Source organism: Dipodomys merriami, unplaced genomic scaffold, assembly GCF_024711535.1.
Source record: "Dipodomys merriami isolate MVZ:Mamm:240054 unplaced genomic scaffold, mDipMer1.0.p SCAF_29, whole genome shotgun sequence".
In the NCBI taxonomy this organism is placed as follows: Eukaryota; Metazoa; Chordata; class Mammalia; order Rodentia; family Heteromyidae; genus Dipodomys; species Dipodomys merriami.
In genome coordinates, this window is record NW_027204381.1 from 7,667,340 (window position 1) to 7,684,792 (window position 17,453).

At 43.4% G+C, this 17,453-nt stretch overlaps 1 protein-coding gene across 2 annotated transcripts in view; it reads right to left on the minus strand.

Moving 5' to 3' along the window:
- The window catches only part of Ets1 (ETS proto-oncogene 1, transcription factor), a 147,326-nt gene that overhangs the window by 112,378 nt on the left and 17,495 nt on the right, over positions 1-17,453 (minus strand). For both annotated transcript variants that reach the window (XM_070038313.1, XM_070038311.1), the window contains exon 3: positions 5,243-5,390. In XM_070038313.1, the coding sequence (XP_069894414.1) occupies positions 5,243-5,390 (148 nt within the window). The remainder of the gene's footprint in view (positions 1-5,242; positions 5,391-17,453) is intronic.

Sequence of the window (17,453 nt, forward strand, 5' to 3'; positions counted from 1 at the left end):
ACAGCCCTATATTCTCAGTGGCTAAGATTACAAGCATACCTAACTCCACTTGGCTAGAATCTGGGTTCTTTACTGATGTACCATGTACACATACTTTCTCAAGAAGAACAGGAAATGGCAGGTATTTTATGCAATAGGTAGATGGAGGTTTGCTACGCTAAGCAACCAAAAGACAAATTGCATTTCATAAGAAGGATAAGAAAAAGCATTGTCTTGTTTCTCAAACAAGGTGAGTTGGATTTACTTTGTTCTACAGCTTCATATTTACTTCTGAACTCTAAACAACTATTTCACAAAAGTGTGCTCTGATGGTGACACCCTGGGTTTGGTTAATTCCAGATGAACTTCATATTGCATTTGCACAACCATTCCTGAATTTAAAAAAAACCTGAACAATTCTTTCAATTTGGAAGGTACATACATGGTAGGACATTCATAATCACCCTAATTGAGAGGCTGAAATAAAATATGGACTGAGAACTTATGGTCTGGGTGCTGCAGGGGGTGGCTGATAACAGTATTTCTGGAATGATAGTGGATAGATAGGTCTAGGTTCTACTCTAAGGTTTCCTGTTTTCCATCAGAGAATGGCCTCCATCTATCTGTCGCTTCTCAATAAGGCCATGCATAAGAAGTAGTCATAACAGTGGTAGCAAAATGCTAGTGAATTCGAACTAAGGTGCCCATAGCTCGTACCTGTGATCCTAGCTGCTCAGAAGGCTGAGATCTGAGGATTGAGGTTCGAAGCTATCCAGAGCAGTAAAAGTCGTTGAGATTCTTGTCTTCCAACTACTCCCCCAAAGAACTGTGGCTCAAGTGATAGAGCACCGGCCTTGAACCAAAAAGCCAAGGAATAACACCTAGTCCCCAAGTTCAAATCCCAGGACCAGCATACAAATATAGATAAAGAAAAAGAAAAAAAAAGAAACATCACTAATGATTTCTTTGAGACAGGTAGCAAAAGCCGGTCACACAAAGTGATTCTGGCTAGGAGGAGGAGGAGAGAGGGCTGAAGCTGAAGGGTGGAACAGAGGAAGGGAACAGAGCAGGCAGGGTCAGTGGGAGCCACTCCAGTCAGACTATAAACAGTAACAGACATTTCAACCCTGCCTCGTGTAAGGGGCTCATTGATTCACAAAGTTCCCTGACAGAAGGATGACGAGAAGCCCAGACAGAAAGGGTCTATTCATTCATTCAGAATACCAGCCCGCAGCCCCCATTGGCTCACATAATGGCTCCAGGCTGATGGGGAGGAGGGGGCCGTGGCAGAGGGAGGAGGAGGAGGTAAAAATGAAAGAAAATGATGACTACAAGATTGTCATGAAGAAATGTACAGCTGCACGGGCAATTGCATGCAAATGTGCCTTCCCATTTTAGCTTATATAGTTAATGCTCTCAGAATCATCTATTTTTCTCTTTCATGTCATCCCTCTCCCCCCTTCTTGCCTTGTCTTTTTTTTCTGGGCTCCCCACTTTTCCCCCCCTTCCCATTCACCATTCATAATCTTACCCCATTATGATCTACCTCTCTTAGCCATATTCACCTTGATCTCTGGCCCATCTCCACCCACGGCACCTGTATCCCATTTACCATCTATTCTATACCGGTGGCTCCTGACTCTTCTGGATTACTCCATCTTTCCTATCACCTGTCAAGGCTATTTCCCCAACTTGTATCTTTGTGCTTTCCTCCTCTCTTCCTCTCTTCCGCCTCTGCCTCAGCCTCTGCCTATTAGTGCGTAGTTACAACATTCCAATGAAGGCTGCTGTAAGGGGGGTTGACCACTCCCCACAGCCCCTCCTGTCAGTTTTCCAGTCTCTGACAGATGCAAAAATCCTTGGAAACGCTGTTCATTCATCCCTTTTGAGAGCACAAATATGAAGGAGGAGGGTGGGAAGTAGCCGTGAGATGGAGGACGGGAAGGAAACCGAAGTTATAAATAGGATAAAAGAAGATTGGGGAGAAAAAAAATAAGTGGAGTATTTTTTCTCTCTTTCCCTTTTATTCAACACAGCTCCTAGGAAATATGCCACAGCTGGAGAAATCATTGTTCCATGTTTTCATCTCCCTTTCTAATGACTCCACTATCTCCTTCCAAACATCACCCAAACAAACTGGACCACAGCCCAGAAAGGAACCCTAGGACTCCTTCATCTGGACAGTTCACAAAGCAAAGAAGAGGCTAGAATGACTTAAGGTGCTTGCAAGATATTCCCATCTGAGGAAGCCTGGCGAAGTGAGAGTTAGAGCCTATATCTGCAAAGAGATTGCCATCAACTGCTCAGGAGCCAAAGCCCCACCTAGAGTGGCCAAGGCCTACCATTTTCAGAGCCACAAAGGGGGCCACCCAGGTCACCCAGCCTTCCCATGTGACCCCAAAGCCACAGGCTGGGTGACCCCAGCTTTCATCTCGAAACAATAAAGTGGACTATGGAAAGACTACTTTATGCTGCCTGTAAGTCTCCGCATTTTAAAGCAGTCTACCTTTATGAGACCTTCATGTGCTTCATAGACACTTTCTCGTTAATCCTGAAATAAAAACACTTTTTTTTTTACCTTTGGGAACTTTGATAAGGAAGAGAATTAACAAATCATCTAAGAAGTTTACCTACTTCTTATTTGAGGTAGAGGACCATGTTGGGCATTGATAACTCATGTCTGCAACCCTAGCTACTCAAAAGGCTGAGCTGAGATCTAAAGATGGAGGCTTGAAGCCAGCCCCAGGCAGGAAAGTCCATGAGACTCTTATCTACAATTAACCACCAAAAAGACAGAAGTAGAGCTGTAGTTAAAATGATAGAGTGTTGGGTTTGAGAGAAAAAAAGTAAGGGGCAGTGCCTAGGCCCCAAGTTCAAGCCTCCTACACACACACATACACATAAAATAATAGAAGACCATTTTTATTTGCTGTAAAGAAGAGACAGTCTTGACTGGGTGCCAGTGGCTCATGCCTGTAATCCTAGCTACTCAGGAAGCTGAGATCTGAGGATGGTGGTTCAAAGCCAGCCCGGGCAGGAAAGTCTCTGAGACTCTTATCTCCAATAAACCAGTAGAAACCAGAAGTGGCGCTGTGGCTCAAGGGGTAGAATGCTTGCCATGAGCTGAAGAGCGCAGGGACAGCACCCAAGCCCAGAGTTCAAGCCCCATGGTGGCAAAATTTAAAAAAAAAAAAGAGGAGGGAGAAGAAGGAAGAAGAAGAGGGAGAAGAAGGAAGAAGAAGAAGAAGAAGAAGAAGAAGAAGAAGAAGAAGAAGAAGAAGAAGAAGAAGAAGAAGAAGAAGAAGAAGAAGAAGAAGAAGAAGAAGAAGAAGAAGAAGAAGAAGAAGAAGGAGAAGAAGAGAGTCTCATTTTGAGGCCTTAGTCAAGTTCAGAGACAGTCTGAAGAAGAAGAAGAAGAAGAAGAAGAAGAAGAAGAAGAAGAAGAAGAAGAAGAAGAAGAAGAAGAAGAAGAAGAAGAAGAAGAAGAAGAAGAAGAAGAAGAAGAAGAAGAAGAAGAAGAAGAAGAAGAAGAAGAAGAAGAAGAAGAAGAAGAAGAAGAAGAAGAAAGAAGAAGAAGAAGAAGAAGAAGAAGAAGGAGAAGAAGAGAGTCTCATTTTGAGGCCTTAGTCAAGTTCAGAGACAGTCTTAGTTACTAATAAGGTATAAATTGTAGCAAGAAGATGTATAATGAGAGCTGGAAGTTTAAGGCTTGGGTAACTTTAACCTCAGTTGCTCTGAGAGATACAAAATTTAAGCCTTGTGTTCAATAATCATATAAATAGGGATACAACCTTTTTGATCTTCTGCCTACACAAATATTATCCATTTTGGTTTAGAATTTTTAAAGGTCACTGTTATTCACATCTTCATATTTTAAGTCCTTAAATTGAATAGGTATATAAAATATTCTCAACCTCCTCATGAAGTAGATACATAGTGGGGGCATTTGTGTTTGAGGATGAAGGATCAAAGATACAAAACAGAATATGATTGCATAAATGTTATTATGTCTGAAATCCAGGGTACTGTCAAAGAATCCCTGAAAAATCAATGGCTAGTAAGTGAGGAGAATATGGGACACAGAGACTGAATTTACTCTTTCCTAGAGAAGAAGCAGGCCATTGGAAAGTAGCCCCTCTGGCTTCTTTGACTGTGCTGAGCAGGCTCTATTAAGTGTTGTCCCAGCTTACCATGTGCTGTGTCTATTTCTGATGACATGGTCATTAAAGCCAATATTTGTTTTATTTCTTTACTGTTATAAAAGTTGATATTGAACTAAAAATAAACAAATAAATTGCATTTAAGTTAGTTTGCAGAGGCTCACCTTATCCCATAGCTTCACCCAGGTAATTGCTCAAAATTATATTGTTTTCACAAGAGTAGGGACAGTGAGATGTTTGGAATTCATCCTAGTGAAAATCAAATTCGGACTGGTTTTGGTATTAGGATATACATCAGACCGTGGGTTTGAGGAAATCTAATCTGAATATCTGATTCATGATTCTGAACTCATCACATTTTACAGTTTGTGTTTTTGTTTTGGAAATAAAAAGGGAGAGGCTAGAAAGCAAACAAAGGAAGAATAGAATCTGTGAGAAACCAAATAGGTCCTGAAGACAGAAGGGAGGAAAGAACTTTGCACTGGTCAGGCTCTGGAGAAAATGAGTTCTGGTCATTCTAGAAAGCTCTGCGGGAATCGGATTCCTGCTCACCAGAGGGCAGCACTACCAACCAGCAGCCCAGGAAGAAGAGGGAATGAAGGGAGGAGCTGGAAGGAGAATGGGAGGAGCTGGCATGGAGACAAGAAGGGAAGGACTGGAGAGACTGACGGAGGAAGAGGCAGCCAAGCACAGGTGGGCAAAGGCAGAGAACAGTGGAAAAGATGAGAAATGATGGTCCACAAACCCACACACCTGTGTTTTTCCAATCCATTCTTTATGGTAGCAGAACCTGTAGGCCCTTTGTCAATAGGCCCGACATGGTGTCATAGAAACGGGTGTCAGGAAATCCATAGAAAACAACACTCTTTACAAAACAGAGAGCTAAAGTGACCTCTTTGGGACCCATTCTTAGATTCGTGTCTTCCTGTTGAACAAAATAAAATAAAGCAAAATGATGCAGAGGCAGGGGCTTTCCATTAGAACAATAGTCCATACCCACGCAAGCCACGGCAGCTGTAACTTCAGAGAATGCACGCATGCCTCATCAGTTTCCCTGGTCTTTCAACTCTATCCTCTTTCCCAGCTCCTGTTGATGTTCCTACCTGAGCCGCAGTGTTCCAGACCGGTGGGAACTTCCTGGGTAGCCATCTCATCCCAGAATGGGTAGTAAAGTCTTTGCTGGTGGTGATAATTCATCTGGAAAGTATAGGTCATTCGAGGATCTTCAAAGGTATTGACAGGTCCCTGCCTCTGTGACCAGGAAAAACAAAAAGGATATATATATATATATATATATATATATATATATATATATATATATATAATATTATATATATATATATAATATTAGGGGGAGAATACATATATTTACTATGACTTCATTATTATTATTCTCCAGTTACATGTGAGTAGGGATAAACTATCAATGATAGAACAGCATCCACTATTGATTTCCTTTCCCTTTATCCCCCAAGTGCATGGCAAATGAAGAGAATTTCTGACTCCAGCTATGACTATCTTCATCTCCCCCCGTTTCTTCATACATTTAAGGACCACCTTTTATCATCTTCAAATAAAGGTTCGCAGTTGGGCTGGGAGCATATTTAACTTGATGGTAGAGTGCTTGCTTAACATGTGTAAGACCCAGGACCCCACCCACCAAGACTCATAGTTAACAACAGGACAGAATACGAATTATTTTAGATATATACACTCTTAGCTTTTTTGGGGGGGGGGTTCGGTTGTGGGCCTGAACTCTGGGCCTGGGCGCTGTCCCTCAGTTCTTTACCTCAAGGCTAGCACACTTGAGCCACAGCGCCACTTCTGGCTTTTTTCTTTTTTGCTTATGTGGTGCTGAGGAATCGAACCCAGGGCCTCATGCATGCAAGGCAAGCGCTCTACCACTGAGCCACCTTCCCAGCCCCTACTCTTAGCATTTTTATTTTTAGGGTACCTTACTCTAAAAGAAAAACAAACAAACATGAAACAGTCTTCTGACAAGCCATTCCAATATATAGAAGTTGTAAGTGGCAAATGCCAAAAAGAAAATGAAAAATGGTTTGGTGCTGGTAACTGACACTTGTAAACCTAGCTAGCCACGTAAGCAGCTGAGATCCAGAGGATCATGAAGCTAGCCTGAGCAGAAAAGCCCATGAGACTCCATCTCTAAAACAACCAACAAAAAGTCATGGCTCAAGAGGTAGAGCACCCGCTAAACAAGCAGGCTGAGCAAGCACAAGGTTTTAAGTCCAAACATGTATACCACCACAAGAAATAAAATAAAATAAATTAAAATAAATACAGACCTATTTCATAAAATTCATCTCATGTTTTTTTCCGCTAGTGAGGGTAGGTGGTAATGACATTGGTTGTTAGACAAGATTTTCTTCCAGTATGTGGGGATTTATGTCATAAAACAGATGGCCCAGCACTGTCTAATGAAGATAGATAGCTATGGGAAAGGCCATGATGTGTAGTGTGTAAAACCTTACCTTCTGAATTCAGAGGAAGTCAGATGTACATAGATTCAACTCTTGGCTTCACCACTTACTAATGTGAGTCTGATCTGCTTCTTAAGCTAAACTTCATTTTACTCAGTTATTAAGTGGGGCAAATACCACTTACTTCACCAGGTAAAAGCCATGTATATGAAATGATATGCATAAGAAAATTATATGTAAAGCAAAATAAAAAGGGCTGAGTATTGTGGTTCATGCCTGTAGTCCCAGCTACTCTGTAGGCTGAGACAAGAGAATCACAGCTGTGAGGCTAGCTTGGGAAAAAGCTGGAGACTCTACCTGAGAAATGATGTAACAGCAAGAAGACCGGATCCATGCTGCAAGAGCAGAACACAAGGGCCTGAGCTCAGGTCTTAGGATTGCCAGAATAAAATGAAAATAAAACAGGAAGCTGTCCCATAAACATACTCATTATACATGCGAAATTCAAGATAGCTGACCCTCAATCATAAGTAGGTATCATTTAGCATTTCTTCTATAAAGCAAGCGAGGTAAATATTAAGATTATAAAAAGGGAGGCAGATTCATGGAACAATTTTCTGGAGAGTAAGAATCTAAGCTGTACTAGCTCATCATCAACGTTCCTTTATCCCTATACTCACATGGCCCTTCCACAGCCATGGGAACCCAGACCCCAATGAAGAGAAACAAAACTCTGCAAAGAAGTTAATGTGATTAAAACAATTGATGGGAAGTGCTAAGGAATGCACCTCTTAGGGGCCATTGACAGAAGATAGCCTAATAGATTCTCTAATTGTAGGATCTGATGCTGGCTTTCCCCTTGAGCATATAAGAACTCAGTCCATTATTTTACATTCAGTCACTTACCACATACTCCTTTATTTTGCAGTGGTCCACGCCTGCTCTCAAAAGCTTAGTTAAAAAAAAAAGAAAAAGCAATAGAACATAGTGAGGTGTCCCTGGCTCACGCCTGTTATCCTAGCTACTCAAGAGGTGAGATCTGAGGATGGCAATTCATAGCTAGTCTGGGCAGGAAAGTCCATGAGACTCTGATCTACAGAACAAGAAGTGGATCTGTGGCTAAAGTGGTAGAGAGCCAGCCTTGAAGAAGAAAGCTGAGGGACAGTGCCCCAGTCCTGAGTTCAGGTCTCAGTACTGGCCAAAACAACAACAAAAACAGAAACAATATATTGGCACAGAGAAAAGTGACCATTGAACCCTAAATGTAGAAGAAGGCACTGTGCCCAATGTAAGACCCCATGAATGCGGATCTTGTATGTGCTAATACTCATGAAGTTATTTAAGCTGGTACTGGATGGCATTTACTTTGGGACTGTTTATCTTCCACCTGCTCTGAAGGTACTGAGAACACAGTACTAACTATTCCTCAACCTTCCAACAAGCATATCCTGAGGACGAAATGAAGATCAAGGCTAACGTTCTTGGCCTTCTGCTGCCAGGAAGCCTGAGAAACTAAGAAAGATTTTCTACCTGTATGTGTTTTGAACCAAGAGATTTGGGGAAATTATCACACACACACACACACACACACACACACACACACACACACACACACACACACACAAATCAAAACACTGTGAGCATCAGTAAGATACAGTTTCCTGAATTTTGGCTTCAAACCATTTTGCTGACAACTTCTTTTAATACTGTGAACTCCTAGAGTGGCTGCTGAGAGACCTTCTTCTGATTCTCCAACAATAAGCAGTCATCCACAACACTTGGAAACAGTCCATACAAGACACATTTATTTCTCTGTGAGATGCTTTTCTCCAATGAAGCACCAAAAAAGCCGGGAGTGGAGCTGTGACTCCAGCAGTAGAGCACTAGCCCTGAGCACAAAAGCCCAAGGACGGTGCCCAGTCCCTGAGGTGAAGCCCCAATAAACAAACAAAAAACCCACACAACACATTTCTTAGATGCATATAAGTCACACTATGGGCTCTCAATTCTATCCCTCAGATCCTTTCTCCAAATTCAATATCAAGCGTCAAAGTCCTAGGAACAGGATCTCAAGGGAGAGAATTTTGGCTCTAAATGGTATGAAGGAGAACTCTAAGTTACCCATCTCTTTCTTCTGTTTTTAAATTTATTTTTTATTGTCAAGGTGATATACAGAGGGCTTACAGTTACATAAGTAAGATAATAAGTACATTTCTTGTTAAGCTTGTCACCCCTTCCCTCATTTTTCTCCTACTTATCCTCCCTACTACCCATCTCCCCATATTGTCTTATGTATATCACTGTTGCATTGGCTACCCCCTTGCCCTTTGTCTCACCATTCTGTTGTTCTCATACCTTTCTTCTTTTGGGTCACAAATGTCCATGGCTTACTAAAAGCAAAAGATCCTTTGAAGGCAGTGACTGGAAGGGTTAAGTGTGGTGTTCTTGTAAGGTTTTTGTGCCATGACAGAGGAGAGTGGAAATAAGAGCGTTGTCAGAGGGCAGCAAAAAGAATAATTAGAAACCTTGCAAGCAGATGACGGGCTGTGTGTTACAGGCCCTGCTATAGTGGCAGGTGATTGAGATGGGTAGAATTCAATATAAGGAAAGTATGAGTTTTCTTTGCTATGGAAAGGCCACTGAAAAGGCAAGGCTTAATATACCTAGAGGTATTGTGGGGAAAAAAATATCAGCTAGAGGGCAGAGAAAACACAGTGAGATTCAGGTCTGCAAAACAGCTATGTTGGTAATGAAGGCCAGCTCACTATGTCTGTAGGACAACCAGGGATGGTATCAGCTTCATTTTATGTCACTGCCTTTTTGGGTAGAGTATCTTCTGTTCCTCAAAGAGGTTCTTTCGTCAAGAGGGATAGCTCATCTTTATTTATAAATAGAATTAGGCTTATTTATTAATTAGCTATTTATGCTTGTGCTGGTCCTGGGGTTTGAACTCAGGGCATTGGCACTCTCCTTGGGCTTCATTTGCTCAAGGCTAGAGCTCTACCACTTGAGCCATACCTCTATTTCCAGCTTTTATTTTTTAAGTAGTTAATTGGAAATTAGAGTCTCACAGACTTTCCTGCCTGAGCTGGCTTCAACCTATGATTCTCAGATCTGAAACTAGAGGCGTGAACCACTAGTACCCTGTAAAACTGTGTATTTTTAAAAGATGTATTTTCTCTGGCTCCCAATAGAGCCAGAGGACTGTTCATTAAAGAATGACTTTATGTCTTTAATGTCCAAGTCTCCCATAAGCCACCAGCATCCTTGCTAATGGATGCCACTGTCAATGATCTGTTATCTAGACACCTGCCTGTTTCTTTGACATTTCATCAACTGACTTAAAAACTATACCATAGCGTATGAAAGTGCCATTTTTACTCAAAGAGAACCACTTCACGAATTCCAATTCATTATGAAACTGCCCTACTTGAGGAGAAAGAAGCCAGTTATCAGTAGGTTCGAAATCTGGGTGGCAAAGCTCTTAACTCGTTGAATTGAAAAGGCACCACCCAAAACAAACTCTTCATTGACACCTTCCTTTCTAGGCTGTATCCAGAGATGAGTCAATGAGTTGTGAGCCACACACCCAATCTCTGCCACCGTTTTAAGGAAACCATCTGACAGTTTTTCACTCTTCCTCCCAAAGGTTACTGATGAAAGGAACCAACAGACATCTCACGGCTGTTGGCACCAGCTGGCAGGCGAAGGCCCCTACAGACAACAGTCCCTGTTCATTCGCACCACAATCTTGCACCATTACTGTTTGCATCTCCATTTCACAAGATGGAGACTTTAAGAGTGTAAGCACATATCCAAAGGCCATGCTCCTAATAAAATAATGAAGACCTAAATATAACCCTGCTCCGTTAGATTTCAGATTCTTTCTCCCACCTCTACAACATGAAGCTGTGTGAGGCAATAGTTTGGTCAGAAATAACGGTTGAGCCAAGTGCTGTTGGCTCATGCCTGTAATCCCAGCTACACAGGAGGCTGAGAACTGAGGATCACAGTTTGAAGCTAGCCTGGACAGAAAAGTTCCTGTGACACTCTTACTCAAAAACTGGAAGTGGTGTTGTGGCTCAAATTGGTAGAGCTCTAGCCTTGAGTAAAAGAGCTCAAGGATAGTACCCAGGCCCCCATCACTGAAACCCCCCCCCGAAAAAAAAGTTGGAAACCGGGTGCCTGTAATCCTAGCTACTCAGGGGGCTGAGATCTGAGGGTTGCAGTTCAAAGCCTGGGCAGGGAAGTCTGTAAGACTCTTATCTCCAGTGAACCAGCAAAAAAGGCTAGAAGTGGATTTGTGACTCAAGTGCTAGCCCAGGCCCTGAGTTTAAGCCTCAGGACCAACACATACACACACACACACACACACACACACACACACACACACACACACACGTGGTTGAAGCTGAGTGTTGGTGGCTACTCGGTTGAGATATAAGGATCACAAACCTTGTTTGTACCCTCTCCCTCACGCCATGGCTCACACTTCAGGGTCATGGAGTGGGAATTTTCCATCTCTCCTTCTCCACTGCCTGCAGCTAATGTCTCCAGGGTCATCTCTTCCACTTCCGTCTTCTGCCTTGCCACATTCATTTGCTCATTGGCTTCCTTCTCTCCCCCACCCCCCTCCAAAGTCCTACAAAATTGGAAAAGAGGAACCAGGAGAATAGTTTTATGAGAGCAGATCACAAACTTATGAGGTCAGTGAATCTAAGGAGAATGTGTGTGAGCTATTCTTCAGCTAGTCTCTCTGGCTTTAGCCTTCGAAGTGCAGGTGGTTCATTTGCCTGCACTTATAAGCTCTTCTTTCACTTTCCTCACATGTCTCCCCGTGTGTTAACTCTCCTTTCCTTTGGTTATCTCCAGAATCCTGGGGCTTAACCCCAGGCCATAAATGGAGAATACAATCAACATTTTTAAGATGCTGCAATGTCTAAGCACATTTTAAAGCCAGAAGTGAAGCTGAGTCCATGCTGGGTGAATGAATCCTGGGACTAGAATTGGTGTACTGTTTTCTAGGAAGTCAGGGATACTCTTGCAGTGGAGCAGAAAGACTCTAGAGCAGGAAGCTTGGGTTCAAATCCTGTCTGAGCTGTGTAATCTATGGCTTGTCACTTAATCTCCCTAAGCTTTGTTTCCTGTGGAGCGCGGCCCTGACAACCTGACCTCTGGGTTCCTTGCTAACTCAAAGGCTCAGTTGTGCTGACCTACCTACATTCTCCTCTTGATGTTGGATTGGACAATCTTCATCAGACTAACAACCCCACAGAGCAAAGAAGCCTAGGGAGAGCCAAAAGTTGTCAATTGTAGTGCCAATTCATGACAGTGTCCCCTTAAAAAAATATTCAAGCTTCCCTGAAACCATACCCAAACATGGCTTTGCTCTCACGGACCCCCATGTTTCAGGAAAGTACCTTGGTAGTACAGTCACCAGACTCTTGCATGGCAGGGACTATAACACATAGTATAACACACAGGCCCTACTTTAGCTTAAACTCTTTACCTCTTTGTATACAGTCACTCCTTCCTTGACTCGAGGTAGAGCAACACTGATTTGTAACTGAGTCTAGCCTCTTCTTTCTCTGCATATGGTATCTTCTTACACTTACTAGACATGGTATGTACAGAGCTGCTAAGAAGGATTTTGCTGGGGTGTGCTTGGCCTCAGAATGACTGGCAGATTGGTGATGCGTCTTGGGGTATCATCATTCTGCTCTGTTGGAGGCAAAGGGAGGGAGGCAGAGTAGAAGTCCTCCCTAGCTCTCCTGAGCATGCCTGTTTATCAAGAACAGGGGACTAGGGGTGGTGTGGACACCAGGAGAGGCCGGAACAGACAAAATAGGAAACTCTCAAAGGGCAATTTAATTTTAGACTCAAGGCCAGGAAATTCTTCTTAAAACAATAGGAATGATAGGCCTGCCTGGGCCTTGATGAAAGGGCAGACCTGACCCACTGCAGGGTTTTGAAAGAAGAAACATCTGAAGCCCAGGGGTGGGGGGGTGGGGGGGAGGGGCATATCTGAACATCTAATTGTGCTTTCAATTTCTTTTAATCAATTAATTAATCTTTTTAAAAAAAGTTTTTGGTGCCAGTACTGAGGTTTGAACTCATATCCTGGGAGCTGTCCCTTAGCTTTTTCACTCAAGGCTGGTGTTCTACCAGTTGAGCTACAGATGTATTTCCAGCTTTTTGGAAGTCAGAGTGTCATAGACTTTTCTGCCTAGGCTGGCCTTGAACCATGGTCCTCAGATCTCAGCCTCCTGAGTAGCTAGGATTACAGGAGTGAATCATCTGCCCTTGGCTAATTATGCTCTTGTGTAGACCATCTGGTTAGCTCACTGTCAGTGAGGGCCACACTCAACACTAACACTGCACCTCATGCCAGCCAGGAACCAGCCAAGAATACAATGACCTCCCCTCACAGCAGACATTGGCTGAGACACATAGAAGATAGGGCAAGAAAGAGCTTCTGAGGACCAGAGAGCAGCCCTGACCCCTGCTGAGAAGTCTTAGATGAGATGCTCGAATCACTTGCCAGCTCCCAGGATATCCGAATTACAGCAACTCAGCATGAAGCCTGCATATCAATGCTGTGACACCACTGAGTGAAGGGCAGGCCTCTGTTGGCATGAGGCATACTGTGGCACTGAATCAGAGCTTTGAGGAAGGACACAGTCAGGAGGGACCTTGTGCTACTGCTACATACAGACAGTACTATCAGTACTGTGATTTGCTCGGTTGTCTACACGAGTTTTGACTCTTTCCTAAATCAGAAAGGCCGTTTCCCCCCACAAACAAAATGCATGGATATGAGTCAATTTTTTTTCTTATATAGCACCAATATTTGTTTTTCAATTGAATAAGGATGAGTTTGGAGGTAAGGAATTGTTGTGCTTTGAATATCACTGATGTGATAGTAGTAAAAGGTGGGTGTCTAGGAAGTGGGTGGGGAGGAGGGGAGGTTCAGTCCCTTCCATTCCTTCCATCAAGTAAGAACACAGTGTTTATTCATCCCTTCCAGATACAGCAATAATGTGCCATCTTGGAAGCAGAGTCTGGGATCCTGACTGACCTTAAAATCTACCAGAAACTTGATATGGATTTTTCCAGAACTACAATCAGTCACTTCCTGTATTTATAATTACCTACCCTCCGGTGCTTAGCTATAGCCACACAAATAGACAGGAGTATTCTGTGCCAAGAGCCAGGAAACATGGGCCACACTCCATCTATTTTCTATTTTATAAACTGGAGCAGGTCATTTAACTTCTTAGCACCTTCATTTTCTGATGACATGGACTTCTTTTCACTTCTCTGACTCTGAAATGTGCTCATTTGTACTGACAGAATCTGGCAATTTAGAGAACTCCCACTTTCTAAGGTCCTTGCTCTTCGTTTTCGTCAATTTCTCACCTGCCACTGAGAGTTTTAAGTATAAACAATTCCCTCCACATTCTGTTCCAATGATCTCTTCAAGAATAAAGCCATCACCATCTTAAGCAGTAGAGTGAAAAATCCTTTTCTGGATTCTTACTTTCTTTTCATTGCATCTTCCTATTTTTTTCTAATCCCAAATGCATTGCCTATGGGTCTCCAGGATTCCCGCAGACAAGGAAGAGAATCCACATCTGGGAGCACTCAGGATCACTGTAGACAAAGCCCTGGTCAGTAGCGACTCCCCTGTGAACATGCATGCCCAAATTCTGGGATCCTGTGGCCCACACGTAGAGGTGAAGAGAATACCACTAGCTGGAGCCCTGGGTAAAAAGAGAATTGCTGCCCAAAGAGGTACAATTAAACTGCAATTACTCAAGAGAAGAGAACCAGGGGCCTGTATACCACTAGCCCATGACTAGAGCACTTGGATCAAGTAGTAAGAGAGCTTATTACTCATTCAGGGTCACAATGAAGCAAAGAGGTTTCCCAATAAGAAAGAATGTCTCCATTTTTTACCCCATCTTGCTCTGGTAACATCCTGATATGGACAACAAGTAAAAATTATCTTTATCATTGTTCCCAGGCATCTATATAAAATGATCAAAAAGCCCAGGCCAGGTGTCAGTGGCTCATGCCTGTAATCTTAGCCACTTTTGAGGCTGAGATCTGAGGATCAAAGTTCAAAGCCAGCCTGGGCAGGAAAGTTTGTGAGACTCTTATCTCAAGTAACCAGAAAAAAAGCCGGAAATGGAGGTGTGGCTCAAGAGGTACAGTGCCAGCCTTGAGTATAAAAGTTAAGGGACAGTGCCCAGGCACTGAGTTCAAGCACCAATACAGTGTGTGTACACACATGCATACTATACACACACACACACACACACACACACACACACACACACACACACATACACACACACACAAAGGCAAAAATAAAAAAGGAAGACCCAGTGGACAAAGGGAAAAAAGAAGTAATGAAGGCCATTTTTGTGGAGTTACTTGTTAAGCACTATGTCCTTTAAGCCTCCCAGTGACCTTCCTCTATAAACTTTGATATCCACAGAGGTTACCCTTCACTAAGGTTCTGTCTGTGGCTAAGGAATGAGAGACTAGAATTTAACACAGGTCTTTCTGACTCTAAAACCCAAGAGATTTCCATTTGGAATGTCTAGGGTGCTGTTATGATTTGAGTGTCTCCATTCAGATAATTTTGTGGGACTATCAAGAGTCCTCTGCTCTCCTGAATGAATTAATGCTACTGTTACAGAAGAAACTTCCTGATTAAAAAAAAAAAGTGAAGAGAATGAGTTCAGCCCGGCCCCACCCCCCTCCACCATATTCTCTTTCATCATGTAATTTTTTTCCTCCATATTAGACTGTAGCAAAAAGACCTTCACCAGATGAAGCCCCAACAAGCCTCCAGAACTGTGAGCTAAATAAAGACATTAAAAATAAATAAATAAATTTCCCAGTCTCAAGCCTTGTGATCTAGTAGCAGAAAACAAAGTCAGGTGCATCTCACAGCTACCTGGCCCAAGACTAAAGGTTTTAGTTAATGTCTGTTGTCAGACAAGGAAGGAGTACATGCAGTAAGTCCCTTTTCTGCCTCACTAGAATGATTAAAGATGGACATAAGAATTGTGTATGAATCAGTTGTCAATAGATCCATCGATCAGGGAAGAGAGGAAGAAGAGATAAAAAGGAGGATCTGCCCAAACCATGGAGAGATTGCCAAGACCCTCTGAAAGGCAGAGTTTGAGAGCCTGGAGTTCAGTTTTGAACTGCTTTCAGCTGAGCCTCATGGCTGGGCTACTCCTCTTCCCAACCAAATTGAGCTTCCCGAGACTCTCTGGCATTGCTCAGGCCGATGACACAGACCCCAGAGGTAGCCAGGGACTGATGACCCCCCTCACATCCTTCCCAAGCCGACATCAGCCCTGTGTGCCTGAATTCATTTCCACCACCCTGTCCTTTGCGTGATCAAGTGTCATGATTCTTTGTCCTGTACAGCAAGAACAATCGTCTAAAAACCTGCGCGCTCAATGATCAGTCAATAAATTCACAAGTCAAAGAAAGAAAAAGCCTTTTGTTGAAACAGCCCCTGTTTTCATTGAAAAAATAAAGGTACTGAATTTATAAGAGAAATACGTTTGATCTAGATGAGAGGGTGATGAGTTCTCAATGTCAACCCATCCTTCAACCAGCAGGAATATCCCCTGATGGGGCCTATCTTAAGGAAGTCTGGAATTGGGGATATCTATTGAACCCCTTGAATATTTATGTGGTCTAGCACCCTGGACATCCACTCTTACCAGGTCCCAGATCCCAGGTACAATGCTACGTCCCCAAAAGCACCCAGCTCCACAAGGAGATGAATGGGAAGTTACTACGCCTGTCCTCTAAACAGCTTCAGGTGCTTCCTAAAGTCCCTAGGGCCCCAGGATCATGGATCCCTGAGGCTCAGCTCCCCACATCCTCCCTGCCAAGGCCTAGGACATGTTTGGTCAAAGGAAGAGTGGCCCAGGCCCCTCAGGTCTGCTCTTCCCAGCGGGGCCAGCGTGGTGGCCTGAGGAGAATGACGCAGGGTGAGGACTGATGAGCCAGCACTGGAGGGACTTCCAGGGCCCAGGAGGGCAGAGCCAGCCAGAATAACAGGAAGGAGTGCTTCCCGCTCTGGATGGAAGGGTCCCTCACAGCCCACAGAAGTACCTGGAAATGCACCCTCCCACACAAAGGCCACCCAGCTTCCCACCCTGTGGCTTCTCCACCTCTCCAGCTGAAGCTGTGACATCACTCCATTCATAAAGGTCCCCAAGGGCTGACTTTACAGTCAGGAAAAACAGGGACCTGCTTTGACAGACTCAACCCAAACACAGAGGCAAATGCAAGCACTTCTGCCTAAGCCACCATTGCCTGGTGGTGGTATCCATTTTCCTTTTTTGTTGTTGTTGTTGTTGGTCATGGGGCTTGAATTCGGGGCCTAGGAGCTGTCCCTGAGCTTTTTCCCTCAAGGCTGGCTTAACTCCACCATGTTAAACCACAGTACCACTTCTGGTTTTCTGGTAGTTAATTGGAGAATAGAGAGTCTCAGGGACTTCCCTGCCCCAGCTGGTTTTGAACTGTGATCTTCAGATCTCAGCCACCTGAGTAGCTAGGATTACAGGCGTGAGCCACCAGCATCTGGCTGAGGCATCCATTTTCATGACAGCCTCTAGGGGTAAGCACTAGTGATTCTAGTATATCAGAAAACCAAGGAGTTTACAAACCAGGAACCTGAGACTAGGCAATTTCTCAGGCTTAGAAAATATTCACATCCTATTTCAGAAGATTGCTTCTTGGCCAATTAAACCAACACTCTAAATGGAGCTTCTTAGAAGAGGAGCACATACTCATTGTCTTCTATTCTGAGGGTTCCTTTCCCAAAGCAATAAGT